This window comes from Diadema antillarum, unplaced genomic scaffold (genome assembly GCF_040938485.1).
Source record: "Diadema antillarum isolate AM-2024a unplaced genomic scaffold, OU_Dant_1.0 seq00000770_RagTag, whole genome shotgun sequence".
NCBI lineage: Eukaryota > Metazoa > Echinodermata > Echinoidea > Diadematoida > Diadematidae > Diadema > Diadema antillarum.
Window position 1 is genome coordinate 1,086,673 of NW_027271660.1, and position 23,516 is coordinate 1,110,188.

Below are 23,516 nucleotides of genomic sequence, written 5' to 3' on the forward strand. Positions count from 1 at the left end.
CAAATAGTGTCATCCTAAGATTCAATCCACTTGTTCCTCTATTTGAGATGCCTCCCCCCCCCCCCCCCACACACACAACATAAATGCACACAAACACAAACCGTTACACTACTTTGCTTGGTTTTCTTTTCCATTTCCTACATGTACCTTCAACACAAAATACTCTTTTTTGTATGTGTTAACTTTTATCTGTGAAAAAAACAATTTCTGCAATGATATACGCAATTGTTAGTCACCCTTTTCCATGAATTGAAACTCCGCCTTAGCAGGATCTCATTGTAGCGGACATCAGCAATGGCATTCCGGTGTTCGATGACCTCCTTGGTCATTTGGTGCCATGCCATAAGGCAGGCATGAAGGACTTTATGGCTGTGGTGGTCAATGGCAACCTGCGGATGAAATAAATGGTCAATTTGTGACATGTGTGGCATTAAACGAATGGGAAGTCCAAATGCAGTACTACGTTCTACACTTGTAGAAGCATTGCTCAATGTAACAATATATGGGACTCATGGATCTCCATTCTTGAACTGAATGTAACATCTGATAGACATGTTCTAGAATGTTTCACTCTCTTTGATCGCAGCTTCAACATCTTTTCTATTGTTTATAAATGTGAAATATCAAAAGTAATGAGAACTAAAATATATGATAAAAAAGATGATACACAAAACAAAGTCATTTCTTATTCAGTGGCTGGAATTCCATTTCAACAGTATAATCACTCACAAAACCTGTACAAGTCCTGATTGGTATAGACACAAACACTCACAGAATGTACAGCTTTTGAGGACTTCTAAATCCACCTGTGCTTTGCACCAAGAGATCCCACATCTGATGACACATTTCTTCGTTTAAAACGTATGTGTACAACAAAGACATATTTCACAGATTCATTATAAACATGGATGATATTGATGTTTGTTGAAAAAAATTGGAAATCAAAATTTCCAGGTGATTTTGATACATGGAAAGAGCAAAATGTGTGTAGACTTCAGAAAAAAAAATCTGAAATCAGATTTAAATCTACAGAATATCATGCCTGTATAAACTACATTTGAAAACCATTATAAGAGGCAAAATATCTTATAGAATGCAGAAGTCTTTACATCATAACTTAACAAGAGTTTCTTTGAGCAAGAAAGAGAATTCCCCCAGGAAAAAAAAAATGGGGCAGGGCACAACGACAGTATAACAGTGAACTTTCAGATCATGAATGTATTTATTAAAATTTTTTCCTGCACTCACTTGCATATTTTGGTGTGCTATACGTAGCAGCTTTAGCCAGGGGTTGAAGCCATAGTGTCTCAGCAGCGATGTCTGGTGGTGGAGTTCAGCCTTAACCATCTGTGCCTGGGCAAGCTCAATACGTCGCTGCTTCTCAATCTCTCGCTGTAAGGTGACAATAATTTTTTAATCAATAATTCGCTGCTATGCTTCATATATTACAGCTTGTCTCCTTCCAAGACTGCCCACTTACCCTTACTGCATACACAATGCCACTGCCCCCAACTACTCTCAGTGATAATAATTTAATTTGCAATGGCCTGTCTGGAATGAGATATACATTATATCTGATTATATATGTATGAAAAGAGAAAATTCCCCTCCAGTATGTGACTAGATGGACTTGTCACATATAAACAAATTACAAGGTATTCCTGACTACTACACATTAAAACTGCAATATGACTATATTTCTGGTGATGTCTCTCAGACGTAACAAGCATATCAAACTCGCTTATCATAACTGAATGTATTTCAATATTAAGGTTTTCTCAGTTATCAAAAAAAAAAGAGAGCTTCAAATGTTATTCATTCACCCATGTATAGTGGATTGGTGTTACAAAATGCTGGTGATGATATCTCTATCACAAAACTATGATGTTACTGCAAGGTATTCTTAAAATACCTTGACTATCAAACCTATACAACAGATGATAACTGTGTCGTAGAGAGTGGTTGGAATGTCATTCAGAGAGGTTTTAAATCCCTCAGTAACAGGTAATGCGTAAATTTATTCAGACAGAACTTATTGTATGTTAACTCCACAGTCAGCCATCACCAGTATGATAAATGTGAAACAAGGCACCACTCATTGGGCAGGAGAAAATGTGTCCCAATAGTACACATCTTCCTCCATGCATACTGTTACGGTCCCAGATTTAGGCAAATTGGAACTCCACTTAAAAGTTTGGTAGGGCAAGTCTTATGGGCGGACACATTAACTGAGAACATTGCTTGTATCTGTGGTTCTTCCTTTCCCCTTACCACTGACAAGCCCCCTAGAGTTTATCATCCCCATTGTCTAATTGTCTTGGGTACTGACTCGGGGTCCCAACAATACTCAAGGCACTGTCATGGACAGGTGATGGCCATGATTCTCTGGGAAGCACAAACCTGCTTTGCTAGTCTCTTCTGTTCCTTCCTCCTCTCAATGGCTGCCTTCTTCTCCGCCTCCTCCTCCGCCTGCTTCCTTTCTTCTTCTGCCTGCATCTCGGCCTACAGGGAGAATTCAACAGCTTTCATTTTCCACTTATCAATGGAATTTTAATTACTACTTATTAGTTAGAATTAATAATAAATTCAAATATATTAGAGAAACTGATCAGAAATTTTATATTGAACGAAAATGACCGAAGAAAATAGGATTCCATTACAATTTTCATTTTCATTCAATTTTAAAGTATCTTTGACACCCTACATGATATCATTAAAGAGTAGATCATGCCATGTAAATCATGGTCACATGTCTTGAAAATATTCTGAAGTGCAAACTGGATACATTTGTGTAAATTATCTTAACATGACAGTGCATCTTTAACTATGTGAAAGAGGGCCATTGTAATTTTGTCGTGGTAACATTTCACTCATGCAATTCTAAAGCTTTATTTATGTTATATATATCACACAGGTATATTACAAAACATAGGCAATAACAGAAGAATGTGTGATCAATGGGGGGGGGGTCTTTTAGGGAGCAAACCACAAAAGTATAAGTATTGACAAAAGGAGAACTGACATTCAGCATTACATATCCACATTCTCCCATCAGTACAGTTGAGAATCCCATATGAGTAAACTGAGTGAAATCCTTACCAGTTGCTGCTGCTCTCTTTGACGCCGTCTCTCTTCTCGCTCGGCTTTCATCTTAGCCCTCTGCGCTGCTCGTTCTTCCATACCTGTCCAAAAATAGGAAGATTGTATTTCTATTGCAATAACAATCAGGGCCCTGTTTTATCAAAAGATATAATCGATTTTAAATTTCCTTAACACACAGGCTGCCACAGACTTATGATACAAATCAACTTTATAATCAATTTTAACTCTTCATAAAACAGGGCTTAGATAGATACATTCAAACAAATACAGAAAAAACTATTGTGTCTGAATCTTTTCAAATATGTGACCCGCCACATCAGAAGGATCCTAAAGTCACTGGCGTCTGAGCGGAGAAAATTGAGTTTGAAGTCAGATCATCAAAATTGGCCAAGAAGATCGGATTTCTGTTTTTGGTATAATTTTGTAGTCTAATGTACCATCTATCATCTGCCGAAATTTCGAACCAAATTATCAAAAGTAAGGCAAGAAATTCACATTTTCTGGGCCATGATTTTCTGACTTTAAACGGAACAGAAACGTGTCCAAAGATTTGGATTTAGCACCGCAAATAGACTCCGCCCTAGCAACAAGGGAGTGATTGTATTGGTCAGTGCGTGGCACCCTGGTTACTGATTGGTCGTGCGTAGACCGCCGGCGCTATTAAAGCTTGAGTGAACATTGTGAAGGTTGCTATGAGAAGACCTTCTATTGTCAAGAGGTGAAACTGTCTTACCTCCCCTTGATCATGATAGCGTCAGAAGGAAAACTTTGAAGGCGGTTTTCTCTAAATGCTGATTTCCTAGACAACTCGACATGGTCTCATAAAATCATCAATATCTCCGCAACCACGTACTTTTATGAGTCGTGTTACATATGAAATTAAAGCGGAAGAGTAAGGGAATAACGTCATGTCATTTTCAGAAAATCATCCTCCCCAGACTTTCGGATCCTTTTGTTGTATCGGGTCACATATTGAGAGGAATTACTCTCTCATGCAAGAACCACCAAGGTACTTCAAAGATAACCTTTATGTGTTTATCTAGGATGAATAACTGAGATGTTATTCTTACATTGTTAGCAAATATGCATTCATGAGCTGATGAACACTCAATAAGCTGGTTTGATGAAAGTCATTCTTTCATTGCTATTCTGACTACACAATTTTGTAAAGTTCGAATAGTACACTGTATAACCAGAAATGTCCATGTGCACTTAAATTTCAAGAATTTTGCATGCCAAAATTTGCGAAATTAAATTGCACATTTAAGTTCTTGCCTACACTACATGCATTAACGTCAGTGGCAATTCACAAAAATTTCATCACACGAAATAGGTCATCAGCTCCAATGTGTGAAAATTTCATGCTGCGACACTATTTTGCTTTCCAGTAGTTTTCCTAGATTAAACACTTTATGATGATGCAGTGCTCTAGAGACAAGACCCCACTAGAAGCTCCTTATGAAGAACAGGAGAAAAGAAGCCACAAATACTGTAGACATTCATTCTTTCGCTGTAACACTAAAACAAAAAATATTAAGGGTGCACTCAAGCGCTCTCCTAAAGCGAACTATACCATACCGTACCCGTGCCAGAGGAGCGCTCGAACACTCCTAAAGTGTGCCGTACCATACTGACCAAGCCAAAAGTGGACCACTTCCTGATGTGCTCCAAAAGCGTACCAAAAGCATACTAAAAGTTCGCTGTAAAGCATGCGCGTATCATGCACATACGTCAAATGCAAAGACATTATTCTCTTTGTTCGGGACAGCTGTAAGTAGTTCAAGCACCAGGTGAATGACATTCTTGCTACAAAATGAGTGACCTTTTCTAAAAATAACTCGTGAGGTACGCTTTCTCAACAGAGCGCTCGAACGCTTCAAATCTGGCACAGTTTGTTACGGTACGCTTTGGTTCAGTTCACTTTGGTTCGCTTTAGAGCACTCGAACGCACCCTACGATATTGGTACGTGATCTTCTAGATAACATTACAAACCAGGCCTTAAGTTTTTCATACTTTACCTGTTTCAATGGTTTAAAGAAGCCACTGACAAATTCATTTGTGTGGCATAGGACAAGCACAGTGCCTCTCATGACAGACAGTGGTGAAGCGTAAATCTATAGCTAGTAACTACACATGAGAAAATGATTTAGAACAGATCTAAATCAAACGAATGACAGTGTATTCATTTTACACCAGCAATACCAACCCTTGAGAAGTGGTGGGGCAGGTCTACTGGAACCTTGCGACCTGTTGGTTGTCATGGTTTCGGAGGTTGCATCAGTTCTCCCAGTTGTATCCCCTCTTGTCTCCTCTGACCTATAGTGTATATGTAATAACAAGTTGGTTGATACTCAGGAAATAGGTGGTCTTCACCTATTAAATGTATTACTGCAACTTGTCTTGGAGGAGTCAAGCATTGTTGCAATTTGCCCTTGTTTATCATCAAAAAGACCCAAATCAGTATTAAATACCACGTAATAAAGTGCAATACAACCTACAGCATCATTGAAAGGATATGCAAGACTTCCTTAATTTGCAATGATACTGCAGCATCACATAAGTCACCGGCTAGAAATCACCTTTCATCTTACAGTGACATCATAGTGTTGCAATTTTTAACAGTCATTCAGCATGTAGCATATGAGCATGCACCATGGTGGCCTCACTGCATATAATGAAATCATACAACTTGCCTAGCTACATTCTTGTTGAGCTATGGAGCATGTGAATGGCCTTCATCTGAGCTAACAATCTGTACTGCTCTTGAAATCATCAGCATGGTTGGTATGCTCTACCAAGTATTATCTACATTTTACAGGGCTTATGTGCAACATATTGTGGGAGCCAGGCACCTTTGAATATTTCTACAGATAAATGGTGCTATATTACTGCTGTTTCATCATCATCATCTTATACAAAGTATATAAAAAATCTTTAACGCATGTATCATGAATCTATCACAATGCTACAAATGCATTGCTAAACCAAAGAAGGGTATAGCTAAATGGAAATACATAATTGCACATCAGACATTTTGCTGTCTGTTTGTAAACAAGAACCCAGAGATAATTGAATGAGGAATCACATCGTTTCAGAATGCGAAACTAATGATTATTCTCTGCACAAAATCAGCATTAGTTGATTTATCTATGTAGATTTTGATTCATCAAGGTATTATGCTAAAAGCGTGTAAATTAAATCTGTCACCTGGACTTACTTGTGAAAATCACAGAGAACAGTTTCGTAACTCGAAACTGACTCGGACGAGTCACACTTAAATGTTCTCTGTGATTTTCACAATAAGTCCAGTCGAACAGATTAAATTTACACGCTTTTAGCATTAGTTGATGTCTTTCACACACCTTGAAGAGTCCTGCACTCTGCCAAACATTGCATCAAGCGGGTGTTCACCATCCAGCTCTTCTATCGTCTGGACATTCTCCCCATCCCTTATCTGCTGTAGCTGATTCTGCAGGCCCTGCTGTTTGTGAGCTATCTGCAGCTCTTCTATCAGCCGCCGCTGCTCCCTCAGCTGCTGCTGCTGCTCTGAAAGCAGTCTCTGCTGTGCCGCATACCGGTGCTCAAAGTTGTTCACTGTGTACTGAATGGGTTTCTTGCTCTGAGAGGGCAGCCTCTCTCCAGGGGGAGGGTGCTCACTGCCAGTAATTCCATCCATAGAAGGTGCCACATTGTCTCCAATGCTGGCTATTTCCTCTGCTGTGAGGTTGATATGTTTCCTAGTCACCTGCCATGCATGTTTGGGTTTCCTTGAAGACTGGTGCTTTGTTCCTTTCTCTAGCTTAGCCTGTGAGGCACTCAACCTCATGGGAGGAGCACTCCGACTTGAAGTGGGATCGGTGGACCTGTCCGAAGGCATGGAGCCCTGGCAAAAAATGATAAACACTTTGTAGTTTACCAATCTTAATCATTAGAGATGATCTATGTCCCCTAACAAGGATTTATAAGTAGTAAAGCATCAGAGAAGAGTAACAGACTGATGAAAATTCTGAGCAAAATCAAGGAATCAGCCATAAAGGCAGATAATCACGGAAAGTAAATCCTCTCACACAGCATACTATGGGTAGTTCCAGTTGGCTGTCTGGATAGTGGTACAAAGATTTCCGATATGCATAATTTCCAGCTAACACTAAACATCATATGTATCTGTATCTACTTATCCTTTTAATTTCTAAAACACTCTCTCTCTCTTCTTCACTTTTTCACTTTGACCAAAACGCATCAAATTTATGTCTCTGCTCATTTGTTTTTCCTCCTCAAAACTAACTGTGGAATATTCTGACATGCAATCTGCAAAAGAAAATATTTCATCCTGGTTTTCCATGTGCAAAACATGGTACAAAAGTATAGACTGATTCTGTGACGCGCTATGTGTATTTTTGGCATGGGCGCAGCCATAGTGGGTGTCTTAGCCGACCCCCCCTTCCCATTCCCCACCCCTCTCCCTACATTAGCACGCGCGCAAAATGAAAAAACTGCTTTAGCCAATGGGCGTGTCGCACTGAGTGCGCGAATGCTTGCTTAGTACGCAAACCTTTGTTACAAGTGCGTGATAAACATGTTGCCCAGGGTGGGGGAGAGCAGGGGGGGTCGGCTGAGACACCCACTATGGCTGCGCCCAGTGCCATGAAATGTCTGCTGCCCTCAATGAACCCGAATCGGTCTATACCAGTACATGCATGTCAGATTGGCTGTAGGGGGCAGTACAGTGACGGGCCCAGTGAAAAATTCAATATGATGTAACACGTCGCAGTAAGTAAAACAATGACAAAGTTTGTGTAACTCATGGAAATCCTAGCATCTCCTTGTGATTGTACTGTCATACTCAGGTCATGTTATGTGGTCTGATAAAACACACTTCACTTTACACAGCATAGAAGCCCTACCATTTCTCTCCCTGCAGACACAGGATGACTGACTGCAGCCCCGCCCAGTCCTATCTCCCCCTCCTCCCTATTGGTCCAAAGCCTCCCAGAAGCAGCTGCCTCCAGGAAGGCGGCCATCTTGGATCTTCGAGCACTCTGTTGTTGGGATTGCTCCTTCTCCAGGTTTTCCTGCTGAACAAACACCTGCCAGGCGGTGAAGGTTTTCCTCAGGAGCCCATGACGGTAGTGATTGTCAGCTGCCAGCTTTCTCCTACATCACACAAATATAAATGCCACTGACTAGGTCTATAATGCACAAGCAGCATGTGATTTCTACAAAAATGTGTTGCTTGGTGTGTATATATATTTTTATCCAAGTGAAGGAGAGACTAACTTAAATCTCAAAGCATGTGTGCAATGCGGCCTAACAGATATGAAGAGTATGATTAAGACATCATAATCTGTTTGTTGACAATGAGAAGGGCGTTAAGTTGTGTTGTACACTATGGGTTTAGTCGCTACTTAATGCCCTTATCATCGACAAATATGAAGAGTAGAAACAAAACATTATGACATAGAGAGCATACAAGACATATTACAACATGAACAAGAGACCCGGGGGTCACGCGCTCACCTGAGTATCGCAATTTTACCTTCCATGCATTCTTGCACACTCTTACCTGAGAACATTGGAAACTTAGGTCTGCATATGGATCCCCCCCCCCCCCAACTCCAGGGAGTGGGGGGGGGGGGGGGGGGGCAGGCAGCCCTTGATCTGCAATGAACAAACTTGGAACTAAAGTCATCAATGTACGAACTCATGGTATTAACTTTGCTTTATCATTTCTGGTTCTAGAGTAGAAGATTTCAAATATTCCTTAATGTGGGGGAGGGGGGATGGGCCCTCTAGGGGCCCCCAAGAAGGACATGGTGCCCATTTGAAGCAATTGAGATTCCATCCCCCTAGGGATGCTACCTGCTAAGTTTGGTCAAAATTCATCATGAGGTTTTCAAGAAGAAGATGAACATGTACAATTCAGGTCCCATTAGGACCCATCCCAATCCCCTCTCCTGGGTCCGAAGGGGGGGGGGGGGGGCAACCCTGATTCCGCCAATCCCATGAACAAACTTGAAACTACAGTCATCAAGGTACTAACTCATAGCATTATCTAAGCGTAAAGCCCTATCACTTCTGGTTCTAGAGAAGATTTCTAAAGATTCCTTAATTTTAGGGGGTTTGCCCCCCCCCCTGGCAGCCCCCAGGTGGGCCATGGTGCCCATTTGAACAAATTGAAATCCTATTCCCCTAGGGATGCTATTACCAAGTTTGGTGAAAATCAGACATGGGGATCTCAAAGTGAAGATGAAAATGTACCATTTAGGCCCCATTAGGACCCCTCCAAACCCCCCTCCCCTGGGTCCCAAGGGGGGCACCCCTGATTCCCCCATGAACAAACTTGAAACTGCAGTCTTCAATGTACTAACTCATAGTATTAATTAAGCCCTATCACTTCTGGTTCTAGAGAAGAAGATTTTTAAAGATTCCTTAATTTTAGGGGGTTTGGGCCCCCCTGGGGGCCCCCAGGTGGACCATGGTGCCCATTTGAACAAATTGAGATCCTATCCCCCTAGGGATGCTACATGCCAAGTTTGGTGAAAATCTGTAATGGGGTTCTCAAAAAGAAGATGAAAATGTAAAAAGTTTACGCACGACGCACGACGCATGACGGACGAAGAGCGATCGAAATAGCTCACTTGAGCATTCGGCTCAGGTGAGCTAAAACCGGTTGTCTGGTGAGAATTTTTCAGCTTAGTTACAGCAAGGAATGTTATTTGGAGCTGTATATGGTGCAGTTCTAAGGGTCTTGCCCAATATTTACACATCTAACATTTTTCCTATAGACATTGGTCATATACACTTTGTTGAAATCGTCTCTGCGGAATTTTCAGACTTTCCTCTTCAGGCAATGCCACATCTGCTGGAACAAAAACAACATCTGTTTGCTTTATTTTAACCCTTTATGCACCAAAGCACTTCACTTAACTTTTTAAGTTTTGTTTTGTTTTGTTTTGTTTTTATTATTATCTTTTTTAAATATCAGCTTTCAATAATCCATGCAAACAACAAAGTTGTAGATTAGCAATCCCACTCATGAGTATAGCAACATGCTTCAGTCAAACAAGGGAGGCCCTGACGACACATTAGGCATTATGGGGATAAGACATATATTTTTTCTTGACAAGTAATTCCAAAACATCTTTGCCAATCTGTGAAGAAGCCCTCTGTGTGTGTGTAAATCACCAAACAAAGCACAGCAAGGGTTAACATAAGGTTATACAAAGTATCTGGGATATCGTAATTTCCCATGAACTTATGGCATGGTACATGTTATTGCTTTTTGGCAGGGGGTTAATGAAAATGGCCAAAAGTAAGCTCATAATCAATTTCTAGAAGCAAGCTATGTCACCACAACTTCCTATTGAAATAGATACAGTGTCTCACAGGTAGCAGGACATGTTGAGGAATTAATATCTGGTAAGCACTCTTTTCAAGGACCCTGCAACTTGTATGGTATGAAGTAAATGCATGGAAATAACTCTTGCACAAGCAAAAGCAAGGTGCATGACAGTTCCATCTGTGGTGTGTGTTTTTTCCCCCAAAAGAAAGACATGAATATGTTCTCGATATCATGTTTTTAACAATCTGAGTAAATCTCCGAACTCTGGGACAGGAGAGCATAATTCAAATCTTGTCCGGTACATACATACTCGGACTTGTTTGACCAACTTTGCTCCCTGCTATTAACAATGCTGGGGGGTTGCTAATTGCAGAGTCCTTGGACGGAACACTGCTTCCACTAAATAAGCTATCCTGGGTGAATAAGACAATAGTATACAAAAAGTGAATGGTCATGAGTGCAATGGTACAAAATTTCACACGAATGAAAGATAGAGGCACTCTATTCAACGAGGCGAAGCCGAGTTGAATAGTGCGCCTCATCTTCCACCGAGTGTGAAATCTTGTTACATTGCACGAGTAAAGACTATACACTATTTGTTTTATACAACACCTTAAACGTCAACAGGTGTGGTCCACACAGATTCTTGAATTTAGCACAGAAATGGTAACCATTTTCCATAAAGACGAATGAGTAGCCACACAGTCGCAGTCACCTTGTACGTGTACGCAAAACGAAGTTGTTTACAAAAATGAGTGACATAGGTACTCACTTGTAACCGGCAAATGTTTGTTTATTGTGACATCAGAGCCGTGCGATGGAACAAAAACTTCGAGTCAATCTTGAGTTTAACACGGGAGTCAATGAAAATGGGTGACGTCAGCCATGTCTATCCATTTTTATCAAACAAAATTGCACGGCTGACAGCCAGAGCGTGCGATGGAACTTTTCACTAAATGTCATGTGATGGGCAATCGGCCAATTGGATAGCTACATTATAAGTAGGTGTTGTATAATACTACTTGATCACACACTATTCATTTCTTGCCCAGTACCCCAAGTGTAGATGTATTTGAATTGACTGCCTACCTGTGAGAAAGTTTGATGTCCAGCTCAGTCTGCTTAGTCTCCCTCTCAGCCCGGCAGGCTCTGACAAACCCTCTCCAAGCATTCCAAGCCCGTAGCAGACTACGCCAGTCGGAAAGCGCCCTCGCTTTGCCCATCTGCACTCTCTGGTCCTGCACCAGCTGGTACCATGCATGGAAGTGCGTCTGAAGAATCTGCATGTGCAACGAGTTATCACATGACATAGGAAGTATTATAAGCAGCCTGTATCAGTTTTAGCTCATGAATTAAACCTTCACAAATCATCCACTACAGCATTGTATGTACACATCCACTACAGCATTGTATGCACAATTCAGGAGAGCTACCTTTTCCCTAGACCTGAAATGTCTCTTTCCAAATCTTTTCATTTTAGCATGGCAATCATTTAATGTTTTCATAAAGAAATGTTCCTGCCTTTATTCATTTCCCTATATTCATTTAAGCTCCTCATCATGTTGCCATGATACACCCACACACTTGTGATAAGTGGTGTTAAAACATTAAGCTTCAGAAATATGTTTGAAACAAAAGCTTACCCAGATAGGTTCCTGAAATACACATTGAATTGTCAGACTATCAATTTTCCATACCTTACACAAAACAGGAGGTATGTCTGTAGACCTCTGGTCATAGGATTCTCACTGGTATTATTAAGTATACACTGATACATTCACACACAGACATACACACACATACACATTCTTAGAATACTGTAAACGTCAATATTTTCGCGATATTAATTTTTCGCGCTGAGCGGCTCGAAAACGTATTCGCGGGTTCTTAAATTCGCGCTCCGCAGCAGGTTACTTTACTGTAGTACACATTCACTGCTTTCATCCAAAGCCTCTGCTACATAGCTTGCTATGCCAGTGTACGACAAGCGACGTAGCGAGCGGCTCGACTTTGAGTACAAGCACTCAAATACGTAGTACAGCTGTGATTGTAGTACCGTAGTCACGGGGGAATGTAGCATCGGTGCGTGCGGTGCACACATGCATGCTACAGTACACAGCAGTCTATCGTCTCTTCGCACAATACTAGTAGCGTAAACATGCCTGTACATTGTACTACGTAGCAGTATCATCGATGAAGCGCACACAATTCATCCCGTTCAAAATGTGCATAGAAAATTGTGAAGATATATTCGCGCGTTTTTGAATTCGCGCTAGCCGAACGTAGCGCGAAATCCGCGAAAATTAATGTACCGCGAAAATTTCCACGTTTACAGTAACCATGGTGTAACAATAAACATAGGCTGCATGTGTACAGATGTGAAGGTCATTGTTCCAGTACCAGCTCCAACAAAATACACATGGAGTACACGTCCAGTGTTTTGTTGCTTCAAACTGACCTGGAGTCTTCTGGCTTCCTGTGCCTCCCTGACGCGGGTCTCCTTCAGCTCTGCCATCCACTGCTGCTCCTGAGTCCTCCTGGCATCCTCTATCCTCCGAGCCACCTCTTCCTCCTTCCTCCTCCTCTCCTCCTCCTGTCTCCTGGCCTCAGCCTCTATGGCTTTCTCTCTGGGAGTGAGGAACACAAGCCAATGCAGGAAGTATGCTTCCAGGAAGAATCTGGCAATATCTCAACGAGGAACTATTTTCACTAGACCAATGACTTGATTCATCAGAGAGTAACAATATGGATGACATCAACATTGTGGATAAATTCATAAATCATTAAAGATCTGCTCATAGTTGGGGGCCTAAGGGCTCAAAATGGGTTGTTTGGTTCAGATTCTTCTAAAAGCACCAAATTTGACTCATAGGTCCCTTGTACCATACTCTTTCGATTTTTGATGGGCGCCAAGACTAAAAACCCTTGGGGCCGCCATATTGGTGGAATCCAATATGGCCGCCATCCGGGTTAAAGGTCAACTGCAGTTACAAATTGAAAAGGTTGATTAATGTAATGAATTCCATGTGGAATATTTTACGGGGTTAGAGAATGTGATTCTAAATATCATTTCTGAAATTCAAGGTCACTATCACCTCTCAAGGTCACTTTAAAGGTCAAATAAGGGTCAAATCAGGCATTTTGTGCATTTTTCGAAATGGCGTCTGTGAGCATTCAACTGCAATTCACTGGTACCCCTATTTTGTACCATTTGTCATCTCTTCCATACTCCTTCAATGGTCAATTAGGGCCAAGAGCGGTTCCATATCAATAATGATTATGACAAATAAATGAAAGAATTATTTTTAAGATATATATACATATATATATATATATATATATATGCGTAAATATGTTGAAATTTTGAGCACAGAAAATGGGCATCCATCGGTTTCGTTTTCTTTTCTCATTTTCTTTGCTCAAAGTTTTCACTATTTATCAATTGTTTCTGGTCAGTCTTTCCTTTCTTTGTTTCAATATATGGGCCATTCTCAGATTAAGTGTTCAATTCCCTGCGAGTAAAACCGAAAAATCAACCACAAAGTAATACATTCAAAGATGTGTTTTCGGTAACTTCAAAACCGGTCAAATATGAAACAAAAAGTGGAACATTCTAAATGATGGCCATTCATTGAGTAAAAATGAATTGAAATAGAGCATCATATATGATTTTTGATCACCAATCAGATACGTTACCGCAAATTTACATGTTGCAATGGACTCCTAACTTTGAATTAAATTTATTGTTTTGATCCAATTTCTGTTCAGGAAAAGACATCTGTCCCCCCTAAAGATATTGGGGGTTTTCAAGAGGTAAAGATGTTGTCATCCCTTGCTAATTGGTAGAAATTATTTCTGCGTGGTAGGTTAAAATATGTTTTTTGCTGAAATGAAATATAACCTTAAGATTCACTTTGTGTTTTTAGCAAATTTCGCTTACAAATAAAGTTTCAAATCCCACAAATCATGCAAAGGGAACGATCCGATCTGGAATTTCCACAGGAAACATATCTGAATTGCTTTCCTGGGGAAATACCTATTGAAAAACATCGAATCACCTTTGGTAACGTATCTGGTAAAATATAAGTAATAATTTTAGCTGTGTATGAATTAATAAATATCACCTGTTTAATTATCTACCTCATGAATTGATGTAAAAATGAATGATGTAAGCCCAAATTAACCATTTTAAACATTGTACGTAATATTTAAACTATGAAATGTAGTAGAAAAGAGCCCCAAATGTGAAAGCTGAGTTCTTCACTCACAGAATATTCTCATCTTACGTCTGAATGTATTTATCCATCTGACTATAAATATTCATTAAGTTTTGATGGATAACGCAAACAAGGTTTAAAAAATATATTTTTGCAGGCACTTAGAAGGAATTAGGTACAGTCTTTATGAACTCGATATGCTAAAACAGTTGTTTGACCTATGGTAACGTATCTGGCTCATCCCTTTTAATGAAAATGAATAAATAATTGTTCAACTTATCAATGAATTTTGAGTAGTTCTTCATATGATGAAAAACACTAGAATAAATATGCAACAGAACACTGAAACTTTTCTCGGAAGCGTTTCATAAACTACTTTTTACTCTTTCAAAGTTTGGTAACGTATCTGGCGTACCGTAAATGAATCTGTCGGTGAAGTTACAGAGCCATTTCTACTGAATATTCTTCATTTGAACATAACTTTAATTTTTTCTGGAAGCGTCATTCTATGCAGAATTGTTTTATGAACACTTTGTTTTACATAACATTATTTGTCACCGTGGGTGCCCTGAATTATACGTAACGTATCTGCTAAATCTGAAAAGCAAAAAACTGATATGCTGAATCTTAGCTTCGTCTTGTAAAATAAACGCTCAAAGTTGTTGCATAGAATATGAAAGTGGCTGGGTTTTATAGAATAGAACTTTGGAGTTTATGAGCACACAACGATTTGTTTGTAAAAACATTTACAATTTCTTTTCAGCATTTTGATTATGTGGTAACGTATCTGTAGGAAAACTTGGCATTAAGTTGTGAGACACTGACGCAGAAAGAAAAATCATGTGGAAGTGTTGCTCTTTTTCACCTCTCTGTCCTTTTGATGTTTAGAATACAATCCTGAGGTCCAACAAAACGAAGCATGTAATGTGTAGGGATGAATTTTGACCAGATTTGATCCCCAGAAAGCACAAGACCAATGAGCAAAATTCGGTCACGTATCTGGGGTAACGTATCTGTGGTAACGTATATGGTCGATCATATTATTGTGAGAGCGATATCTACCAAATATTTCTCACTTGTACTAAACTTTAATGTTGAATCGATGCGTCATTCCGAGGAGTAATGTATAATATACAATTTGTCTGACATTGCAATATCTGTCGCAGTGGGTGGCGTGAAAAGTATGTAACGTATCTGTCCAAATAAAAGTGTAGAAAACCGATATTTTAAACATTGTACCGTATTCTTAATAAAGAGCTGTTGCACAAAAACTCTAAGTACTTGCAATGTATGAAGTATATCCTCAGGGTTTCATATACACAGGGTCATTGCATAGTCTTGTTATTTTCGCAATGCTGTAACACTAAAGAAACTGGTAACGTATCTGGCGGTGAACTTGGCGACAGGTTTCAAAAGGCTATAAAAAAGGAGTCAATAAAAATTTTTGAACTTTTTGAGTATTGTGATTAGCACATATGACATGCTCATCGTCCATGAAAAGTATATTTGGAAAGTGTGTTTGTGGACGGAGAGGAGCAATAAAACATAATTCTGAAATAGCCGGCGACACTGCGTTTTGGGGGTCTTAACGAAGTTTAACAGCAAAATTTTATACAAAAAGGCAGACAACCGCATTTGATCGTGTTTATTTTCAACAAATAAAGTCCTCGTGATATATTATAAACATTTAAATAGTATCTAATAGGTTTCAGGGAACCGCAAACTGTCATGGAATGTCGGCGACACCAAAATTCCGTATTTGAACGCTTTTACTGAGAATGGGCCATATATAGGCCTATATATATATATATATATATATATGTATGTATATATATATATATATATATGCTTAAATACGGCCGCCATCCTATTCCAAGGTGCCGAATCAGGGTGCAATGGCAAAGAGGGTAATAAACACGCCTAATCTTATTTTGTCTTCGTTTTTCCATCTGACGAGATAGCTGGATAGCCCGTATGCAACTAGGTGGTCAGTTGTATGTACTTGGGGTGGACCACTTTACCAGTTTATGCACCTTGAGTTTTCCGATAACGGAATGGCGATTCGGGATCTTTTTATGTGTCTGGGTTTGTGATTCTTTCACACAAGGGACTTCCACTTTTTATATCCAAGTGATGAGGTGCAAAGTGTTGTGCCTCTACTAGAGGGGACGGTACGACAACACACACCATTGCTCAGCTAGGTTTGAGATAAGTGGGATTCGAACCCCGCGCCGGAACACAAGTCTTTAGACCGCAAGCCATACGCTACCGACTGAGCCACCTCGTCACCTTTCATGGTCAATTATATAACTTTCCAGCTGGCAAGCGATATGCTTCTCCTCCTGCTGAAATTGGTGTATGCTTGCTCTCCCTTGCTTACGGGGAATCGAGCTCCTCAATCCAGGTCAGACCAGTATTCTAGGGGCAGTTAACTAAATTCGATCATTAAAGTCCTTTAATGGCAGTATCGTATCAGAGTAGGTGAAGACAATTCAGCTGAAGGTTTTTTTCTTATCTTTTTTTTATTCTCTTTTTATCAAACGAAACCGTTTCTTTACTGAAAGCGCAAATGACTAGGGAAACTGAACACCTATTGATGTTGTATGGGATACTGATCCTGAAGAAAATAATCTTAACATTTTTGCGCAGCAACACTGTGAAGTCCTCTGACAAGAGATGGTGATGGCACCACTCAAATCTAAAATTATGATTGGAAGAGCGTAGCGGCTTCCTGAAAATTAAGATTGAAAAATAAAGAACTGCCCTCATTTATCAGCGCACAGATATCCAAGAATAAATGAGCACCTGATTCGAGACGGAAATATCCAACAGGAATTGTGATCTCACAACCCTTCAGCTTTCCAACAACTTAGATGCTATCTAAACAAAGATATCCTTACAAAGGATGACATGATGTTTTCTGAAAGCATTTTCTGAAAACAGTATACAATCGCACGGATGAGCATAATATCACATTTTCGGTAGTGCGCTTTTTTAATCCCTTTGATCTGAGGGAGTTACGGGTGGGTCGTGGTATTGAAAAGATAAAGGCCTTTTCAGCTCTTTCCTGTACAGCATACCTCTCTTCCAGAGCCCAACATCAGGCACTGACAGGGTGCGACATTACTTCAGACTTGCTTTGATGTGGCATGCAAAATGCCTAAGTAGTATGGGTCAGCAAACCAGAGCTCACTGACACATTAACTACTTAAATAATCGTGCTCATGTCCAGCAAGGACTGATGAGCAACAGGGTTTCTGGGGCAGCCTGCGTCAACGAGGGTAGCCATCATCTCGTCATAACGTGGGAGCAGATCATCAGAAACCATCCTATCTGATGTGATCCCTGACTTCAGGGAGTGATGGAGTTGGAGGAAAGATGGCACAGGTACATGGCAATTACTAGAACTATCAGTCACTCTCCACAATGCTTCAGTAGCAAATTTCATTCTTCTGCACCACAGCTGTTTTAAGGCATGCATTGGGAGGTGGAAAACATGGAATGGAAAAAAAGAATAATGAATGAATGAATGAATGAATGAATGAATGAATGAATGAATGAATGAATAAAGGTGAGAATGCACAATGTACAGCAGGTGTCAGACGAGCCATGGTCAGTAGTTTGATATTGCTGCAAACTTAAAGTGGGGGGGGGGGGGGGGGGGGGGGGGGAGGGAGGGGATTGAGGGCCTATCTGACGGGAGGAGACATTGTCGCAATGCCAGCGTCTCGAAGAAATTATTTTCGCTGTCACAACTAACGCGATTTCCAGGGCGACGTCCCAGACGTCTTCAAACAAAGGGACAACTTATTTGCTTGGAAGTCACGGGGCTGTTGGCATGGCTTTTGCAGTCGCAGTGACTTATCAGAGACGTCTTATCTCAGCGATTTCTCCCTTTCGTCGCCATTATGTTATTACGGTCTCCACAAGATGCGGGGACATCTCGAAGATGTTGCAGACAAATTTAGTCCCCACGACATGGCCACAGTGATGGAGACTTCGCAGAGACGTCTCGGAGACAAGCTGGAAGACGGAAATAGTCTGTGCAAAAATCGGAAATGTTCGATTCTCCTGCGAATCCTGGAGATTGGGCTCGTCTCCAGGAGACGTGCGTCGTAGAGATGTTGCGGAGAGTACAGTTGCAACCTATAGTCTTCAGACTAACGAGATACCAACTTATAAAGTCTTGTGATATCATACCAATTTGCGTCCAAGCACTTTGGATAGAATCTTAATAGACCCTAGAAGGTGTCATGAAAGTTGTACTATGGCATATCTAATCTGAACCCTGTTAATGGTATCACTGTGGCACCTGTGAAATATGCTTGTTCCCTACATGACGTCACCAGGACCGTCATGTTCTCTGAACGGCATATTTAGCTGTGGAGGCACATAAATTTCCTATCGAAGGACTTTAGAATCGAACTTTCTTACACAAGTTCAAAAATAGCAAATTGATGCCAACCTGATGTACTAAAAACTCTCTTAAACACGACAGATTTTTTTTTTTCATCCAGATTAGGAGTGATCTTCATAATTATTATTCCATTGAATTTAAATCTGAATTATGAATATCTATTGTGATTGAGGATCCCTGAACTGCAACAGAGAAATAAAAACACTTCTCTTTAAATGGCAACGTCAAGGACGCTGGTAATATAGAGAGTAGGCCCCCCCCCCCCCCCCTATTGCTAAGCGATTAATATATTAGGTAGCGATAGGATTCTATTTCTCATATATGTATGCTTTTATTGCATTCCTTGCAGATGAAGATGAAAATAATAATCCAATAATTAAATCTTGAAAACTCTTTTAAAGGGCATTACCCATAATTCTAACTAGCTCTTTTGGCTGTCATTAAAGCAAATGCAAATATACTGAATTCCGTAAATATGACCAGTCGGTGAGGACATTTCCTCTTAGCGCCTGTAATGTAAAAATAATTAATGGAATGATTGTGACATGAACTATGATATTCCATAGCTTTGTTCAGAACCCCACTTAAAAACTGGTATAGCCATATTGGAACAGGTCATAATTGAAATGATGCAGAAAAAAAAAATACCGCAAGTAATCATTAAAAATTAAATTGAAGGGTTACCAAGTCTTCAAATTTGATTGTGAAATAAGGATCTGAGTAAGATCCCTTAAACCTAATTACTCTCAGGAAGGGGTTCTTATTATAATTCATGAGTGTATACCTAGTGTTTGAAATCTTAACACGAAAGCAGATATTTTGATGTTACTCGTGAGAAAGCCCACCTCTCCCTCTCCCACAGCCTTCAACAACTGTAATGCTATTAGCAGGGCTGCCATTCTTCCTATATTGACTATAGGCAAGCCATTTTCTAAATTACCTATTGGGAATATAATGGTTTGACCCCAAATGACCTTTAGGGAGACCTTATAAGGAAAAGTTGACATCAGACCATAAAGACAACTTCAGAATCGAATTCCTTGACCCATAAAACCTCTAAAGCTGACTTTTCAAATTATTGTAACACTTTAAAGGTTTTTTGTTATTGACTGGCCTTTAAACGTAGGTGGCAGCCATATTGGATTTTGCAAATATGCCGCCCCGGAGGGCGCCCTTCACAAGAAATACGCCTTTTTTTCAGCCGTTGACAACTGCAATTCTATTACTAAGGCTGGCCTTCCTGGAATATTGACCATGGGCAAGCCATTTTTTTCAATAAACTGTTATGAAGACAATGGCTTGACCCCTAAATGACCTTAAGGTGACCTTATAAGAAAAAATTAACTTCAGACCATAAAAACAACTTCAGATTCGAATTCCTTGACCCGGAAAACCTCTTAACCTGACTTTTTAAATGATTGTAACCCTTTTATGTTTTCAAATGCAAGTGACCTTTAAACCTAAATGGTGGCCATATTGGATTTTGCCAATATGGCCACCCCAGAGGGCGCCCTTCTTGGCGCCCATCAAAAATCGAAATAGTATGGTTTGGGCTACATGTGTGCCAAATTTTGGTGCTTTTGGAAAATTTTGAACCAAAAATCCCTTGCGCCCCCCACTATCAGATACAAAGTAGGCATTAACTTTTCTTTCCAAAGAGGTAATTTCTCTCTAACCAACTCTTTTCGAGCAAAAGAAAAGAAAAGCAAGTCATTAGGAAGCAACATCTTGAGGAACTTGAAAATCAGTACATAATCTTTGAATACAAGTGGCTGATGAAGTTGAATTTCAGTACTGTATGTGCACGATGTTCTTGCATGTGTGTGTGTGGTTTTTTTGTTTTGTGTTGTTTTGTTTTTGTTTCATGTAATGACTGAAAAGTTTTGAAGGTGCTTCAAAGAGGCTTTCCATACGATCTATATAATTTCACATGATGTAGTACAAAGATTGATACTGAACAAGGATGATGATGTAGAAGGCTCACATATCCCAGTAAAAAAGCAATTGCATGCAATTATACCACTTGCTTAACAATTTCAACTGTGTAGAATTTATGTGTCCTTTCTTTGTTTTTCTGCTTCTTTGACCATCAAATCATGCATTCTTGTGTGACACTGCCATGCAATTATACTCGTTCATTCTGATATCTTATGAATTTTGACATTCTTATTCTTGCTTGTTTGTTTTTGTTAGTTTTTGATAATTGTAAAGCGCTTCTAAACATGTTTGTATTAAGTGCTATATAAATATTTCATATCATTATCACCTATCATTATTATCCCTAATCCCAATCACTGTACATTCTGAAACTCTGTACCAAAACAACCAATTTATAGTGTTGAGATGCAAAAGTCACAAAATCATCTGGAGATCTTAACACTGTCATGGGTACATTTCAACTATTCTATGATTTCTCAAGACAGAAGAGGAATTGTTGGTCCACAGCAATTCAGTTACGGGTTCCCACATCAAGCTTGAAATTTCCTTGCTCTAATTCTATGATGCAGGTGATCATCATGTAAGTGCAGTAAAATAAACTTTTCAGTGTTCCCCATGATGATGCTGTAAGGACTCTCAACATTCACACATCAAAATCAGCGAGGTTCCAATTTGACAGAGTACTAATGAAGATAATCCATGTTACATGCATCTCAGAAGGCAAAATTGAACAACAAAAAATCCAGAAGGCTTTAAAATTCTCTTGTCTGGACATGGAGAGATATTCAAGCTTTCAGGAAGCCTCCACGAGAATCAGAAAGTTTTAGAAACTTTGTGCTATTGATAAATGATGATTTACTGTACATGCCAAATATTTTTGGGGACAGAGTATTTAACAAATTGAAGGTCACAAAACAATTTCTGGTGGTCAAGTTCACACTCAATAATAGCAGTGATGAGTTGATAAGAAGTATCGCCACTTTTCACAAGAAAAAATAAATGATTCCCTACCTTGGAGACAATAATTACTATGCAACACATTTGTGTCACAGGAGACTAGAAATATTTGTATGAGTTGTTAACTTTGCAAACATTTAAACATTGGTTGACTTGCAAAATCCACAACAATAAAATCCTCGCAAAATAAACCACATCTCAGCAGCATTCTGTCATTACCAAACAACAGAAAAACAGTTCTGCCATTGAATTACAACAGCCTGTCTGACGCACACAGCTGGGTTTTCATACCTGCTACGAGCCTCTTGCTCCTGCCTCCTCTGCTCCTGTATCTCCTTTTTGATGCGAGCCATCTCCTCTCGGATCATGAGCTCCTCTCGCTGGGCTCTCAGTGCCTTCTCCTTCTGCTCCTGCTGGACCAGAAGTCTGGCCTGGTGCTCTGCTGCCTTCCTGGCCTGACGCTGCTCCAGCTGCTCTCTACGCTCCCTCTCTTTCCTCTCCCTATTTTCCTTCACCTGAAACACAATCAATATCCTGGTCATTCAAGTTTGTGTGTCCCTTCTGCAATACTGAAAATTTGATTCATTTCATAAGCTACACGTAGGTTTTTGTGTGGGTGTGTAAGTGTGTGTTTTGGGTGGGGGGGGGGGGGTTGGGGGGAGGGGGTTGTTTTGGGTTGGGGTTTTTTTTTTTGTTTTTTTTTGTTTTTTTTTTTGTAGACGAAGCTAATTCTGACCTTTCCTGAGAATAATGAATGGAAGGGGGTTAAATTCTATATATTTTCAGCAAATTTGTTCAAGTAAAAAAAAAAAAATACATTTTTCTTGTACTAAAGGGGAGCATATTCTTGAGTGACATGAGGTTAGTTTTGCATTTCTTTTAAAAAATAAAAAAAAAATCTGAAATAAATAACCATAAGGTTTCATACACGATGTTGAGAGACATCATTCTTCAACCATGCAAAATTTTGTTACAATTGCAAACAGAATATACAACTTTTAAATTATCCCAAATTTATGATGATGAAAAAGGTTAAAACTACAGAAGTTCCCAAGAATTATGGCTTGTAAATTTCTGCAAATACGAGGCTTAACAAAAAGCTTCAGCAAAGTCTGTAATGAAAACACAAAGAAAGTATATAATATTTCAAAAGTTATTCAAATCCTTATTACAATCAATTTGGGAAATAAAAGAAAATACCTTTTGTTGCCTAGCAGCCATGGTGGTTCGAGGATCTGGTCGTTTATGCTCCTCTTGGGTTGCTCTGAGCTTCTTCTTCTGGGCTGGCTCCACCAGTTCCTTCTGCATCAAGGAACCTAAAATGCTCTGCACAGTACTGTAATCATCACGTGACTCAATGTCTGCCAATAGAGCTGGAAGAGGCAAGGATGAAGGAATGCATCTCAGGTTTTGACCCCAACTACTTACTGATATCCAAGAAGGATGAGAATGGTGGAACTTAAATTCAACAATTTGATTTATTGCCTAGCTCAAGGAACATGGCAAAAATTTTAATCCTGAAGAATCTCTGAAACAGCACTC

At 39.7% G+C, this 23,516-nt stretch overlaps 1 protein-coding gene across 1 annotated transcript in view; it reads right to left on the reverse strand.

The window, feature by feature from the left end:
• The window catches only part of LOC139738863 (coiled-coil domain-containing protein 191-like), a 31,829-nt gene that overhangs the window by 2,783 nt on the left and 5,530 nt on the right, over window positions 1–23,516 (reverse strand). Inside the window, exons 5-15 of the mRNA XM_071649496.1 lie at window positions 23,175–23,347; window positions 22,266–22,489; window positions 12,904–13,072; window positions 11,535–11,725; window positions 8,008–8,257; window positions 6,466–6,986; window positions 5,310–5,419; window positions 3,100–3,182; window positions 2,401–2,502; window positions 1,249–1,392; window positions 237–389 (exon numbers count right to left, since the gene is read on the reverse strand). Coding sequence (XP_071505597.1) covers window positions 237–389; window positions 1,249–1,392; window positions 2,401–2,502; window positions 3,100–3,182; window positions 5,310–5,419; window positions 6,466–6,986; window positions 8,008–8,257; window positions 11,535–11,725; window positions 12,904–13,072; window positions 22,266–22,489; window positions 23,175–23,347 — 2,120 coding nt within the window. The remainder of the gene's footprint in view (window positions 1–236; window positions 390–1,248; window positions 1,393–2,400; window positions 2,503–3,099; window positions 3,183–5,309; window positions 5,420–6,465; window positions 6,987–8,007; window positions 8,258–11,534; window positions 11,726–12,903; window positions 13,073–22,265; window positions 22,490–23,174; window positions 23,348–23,516) is intronic.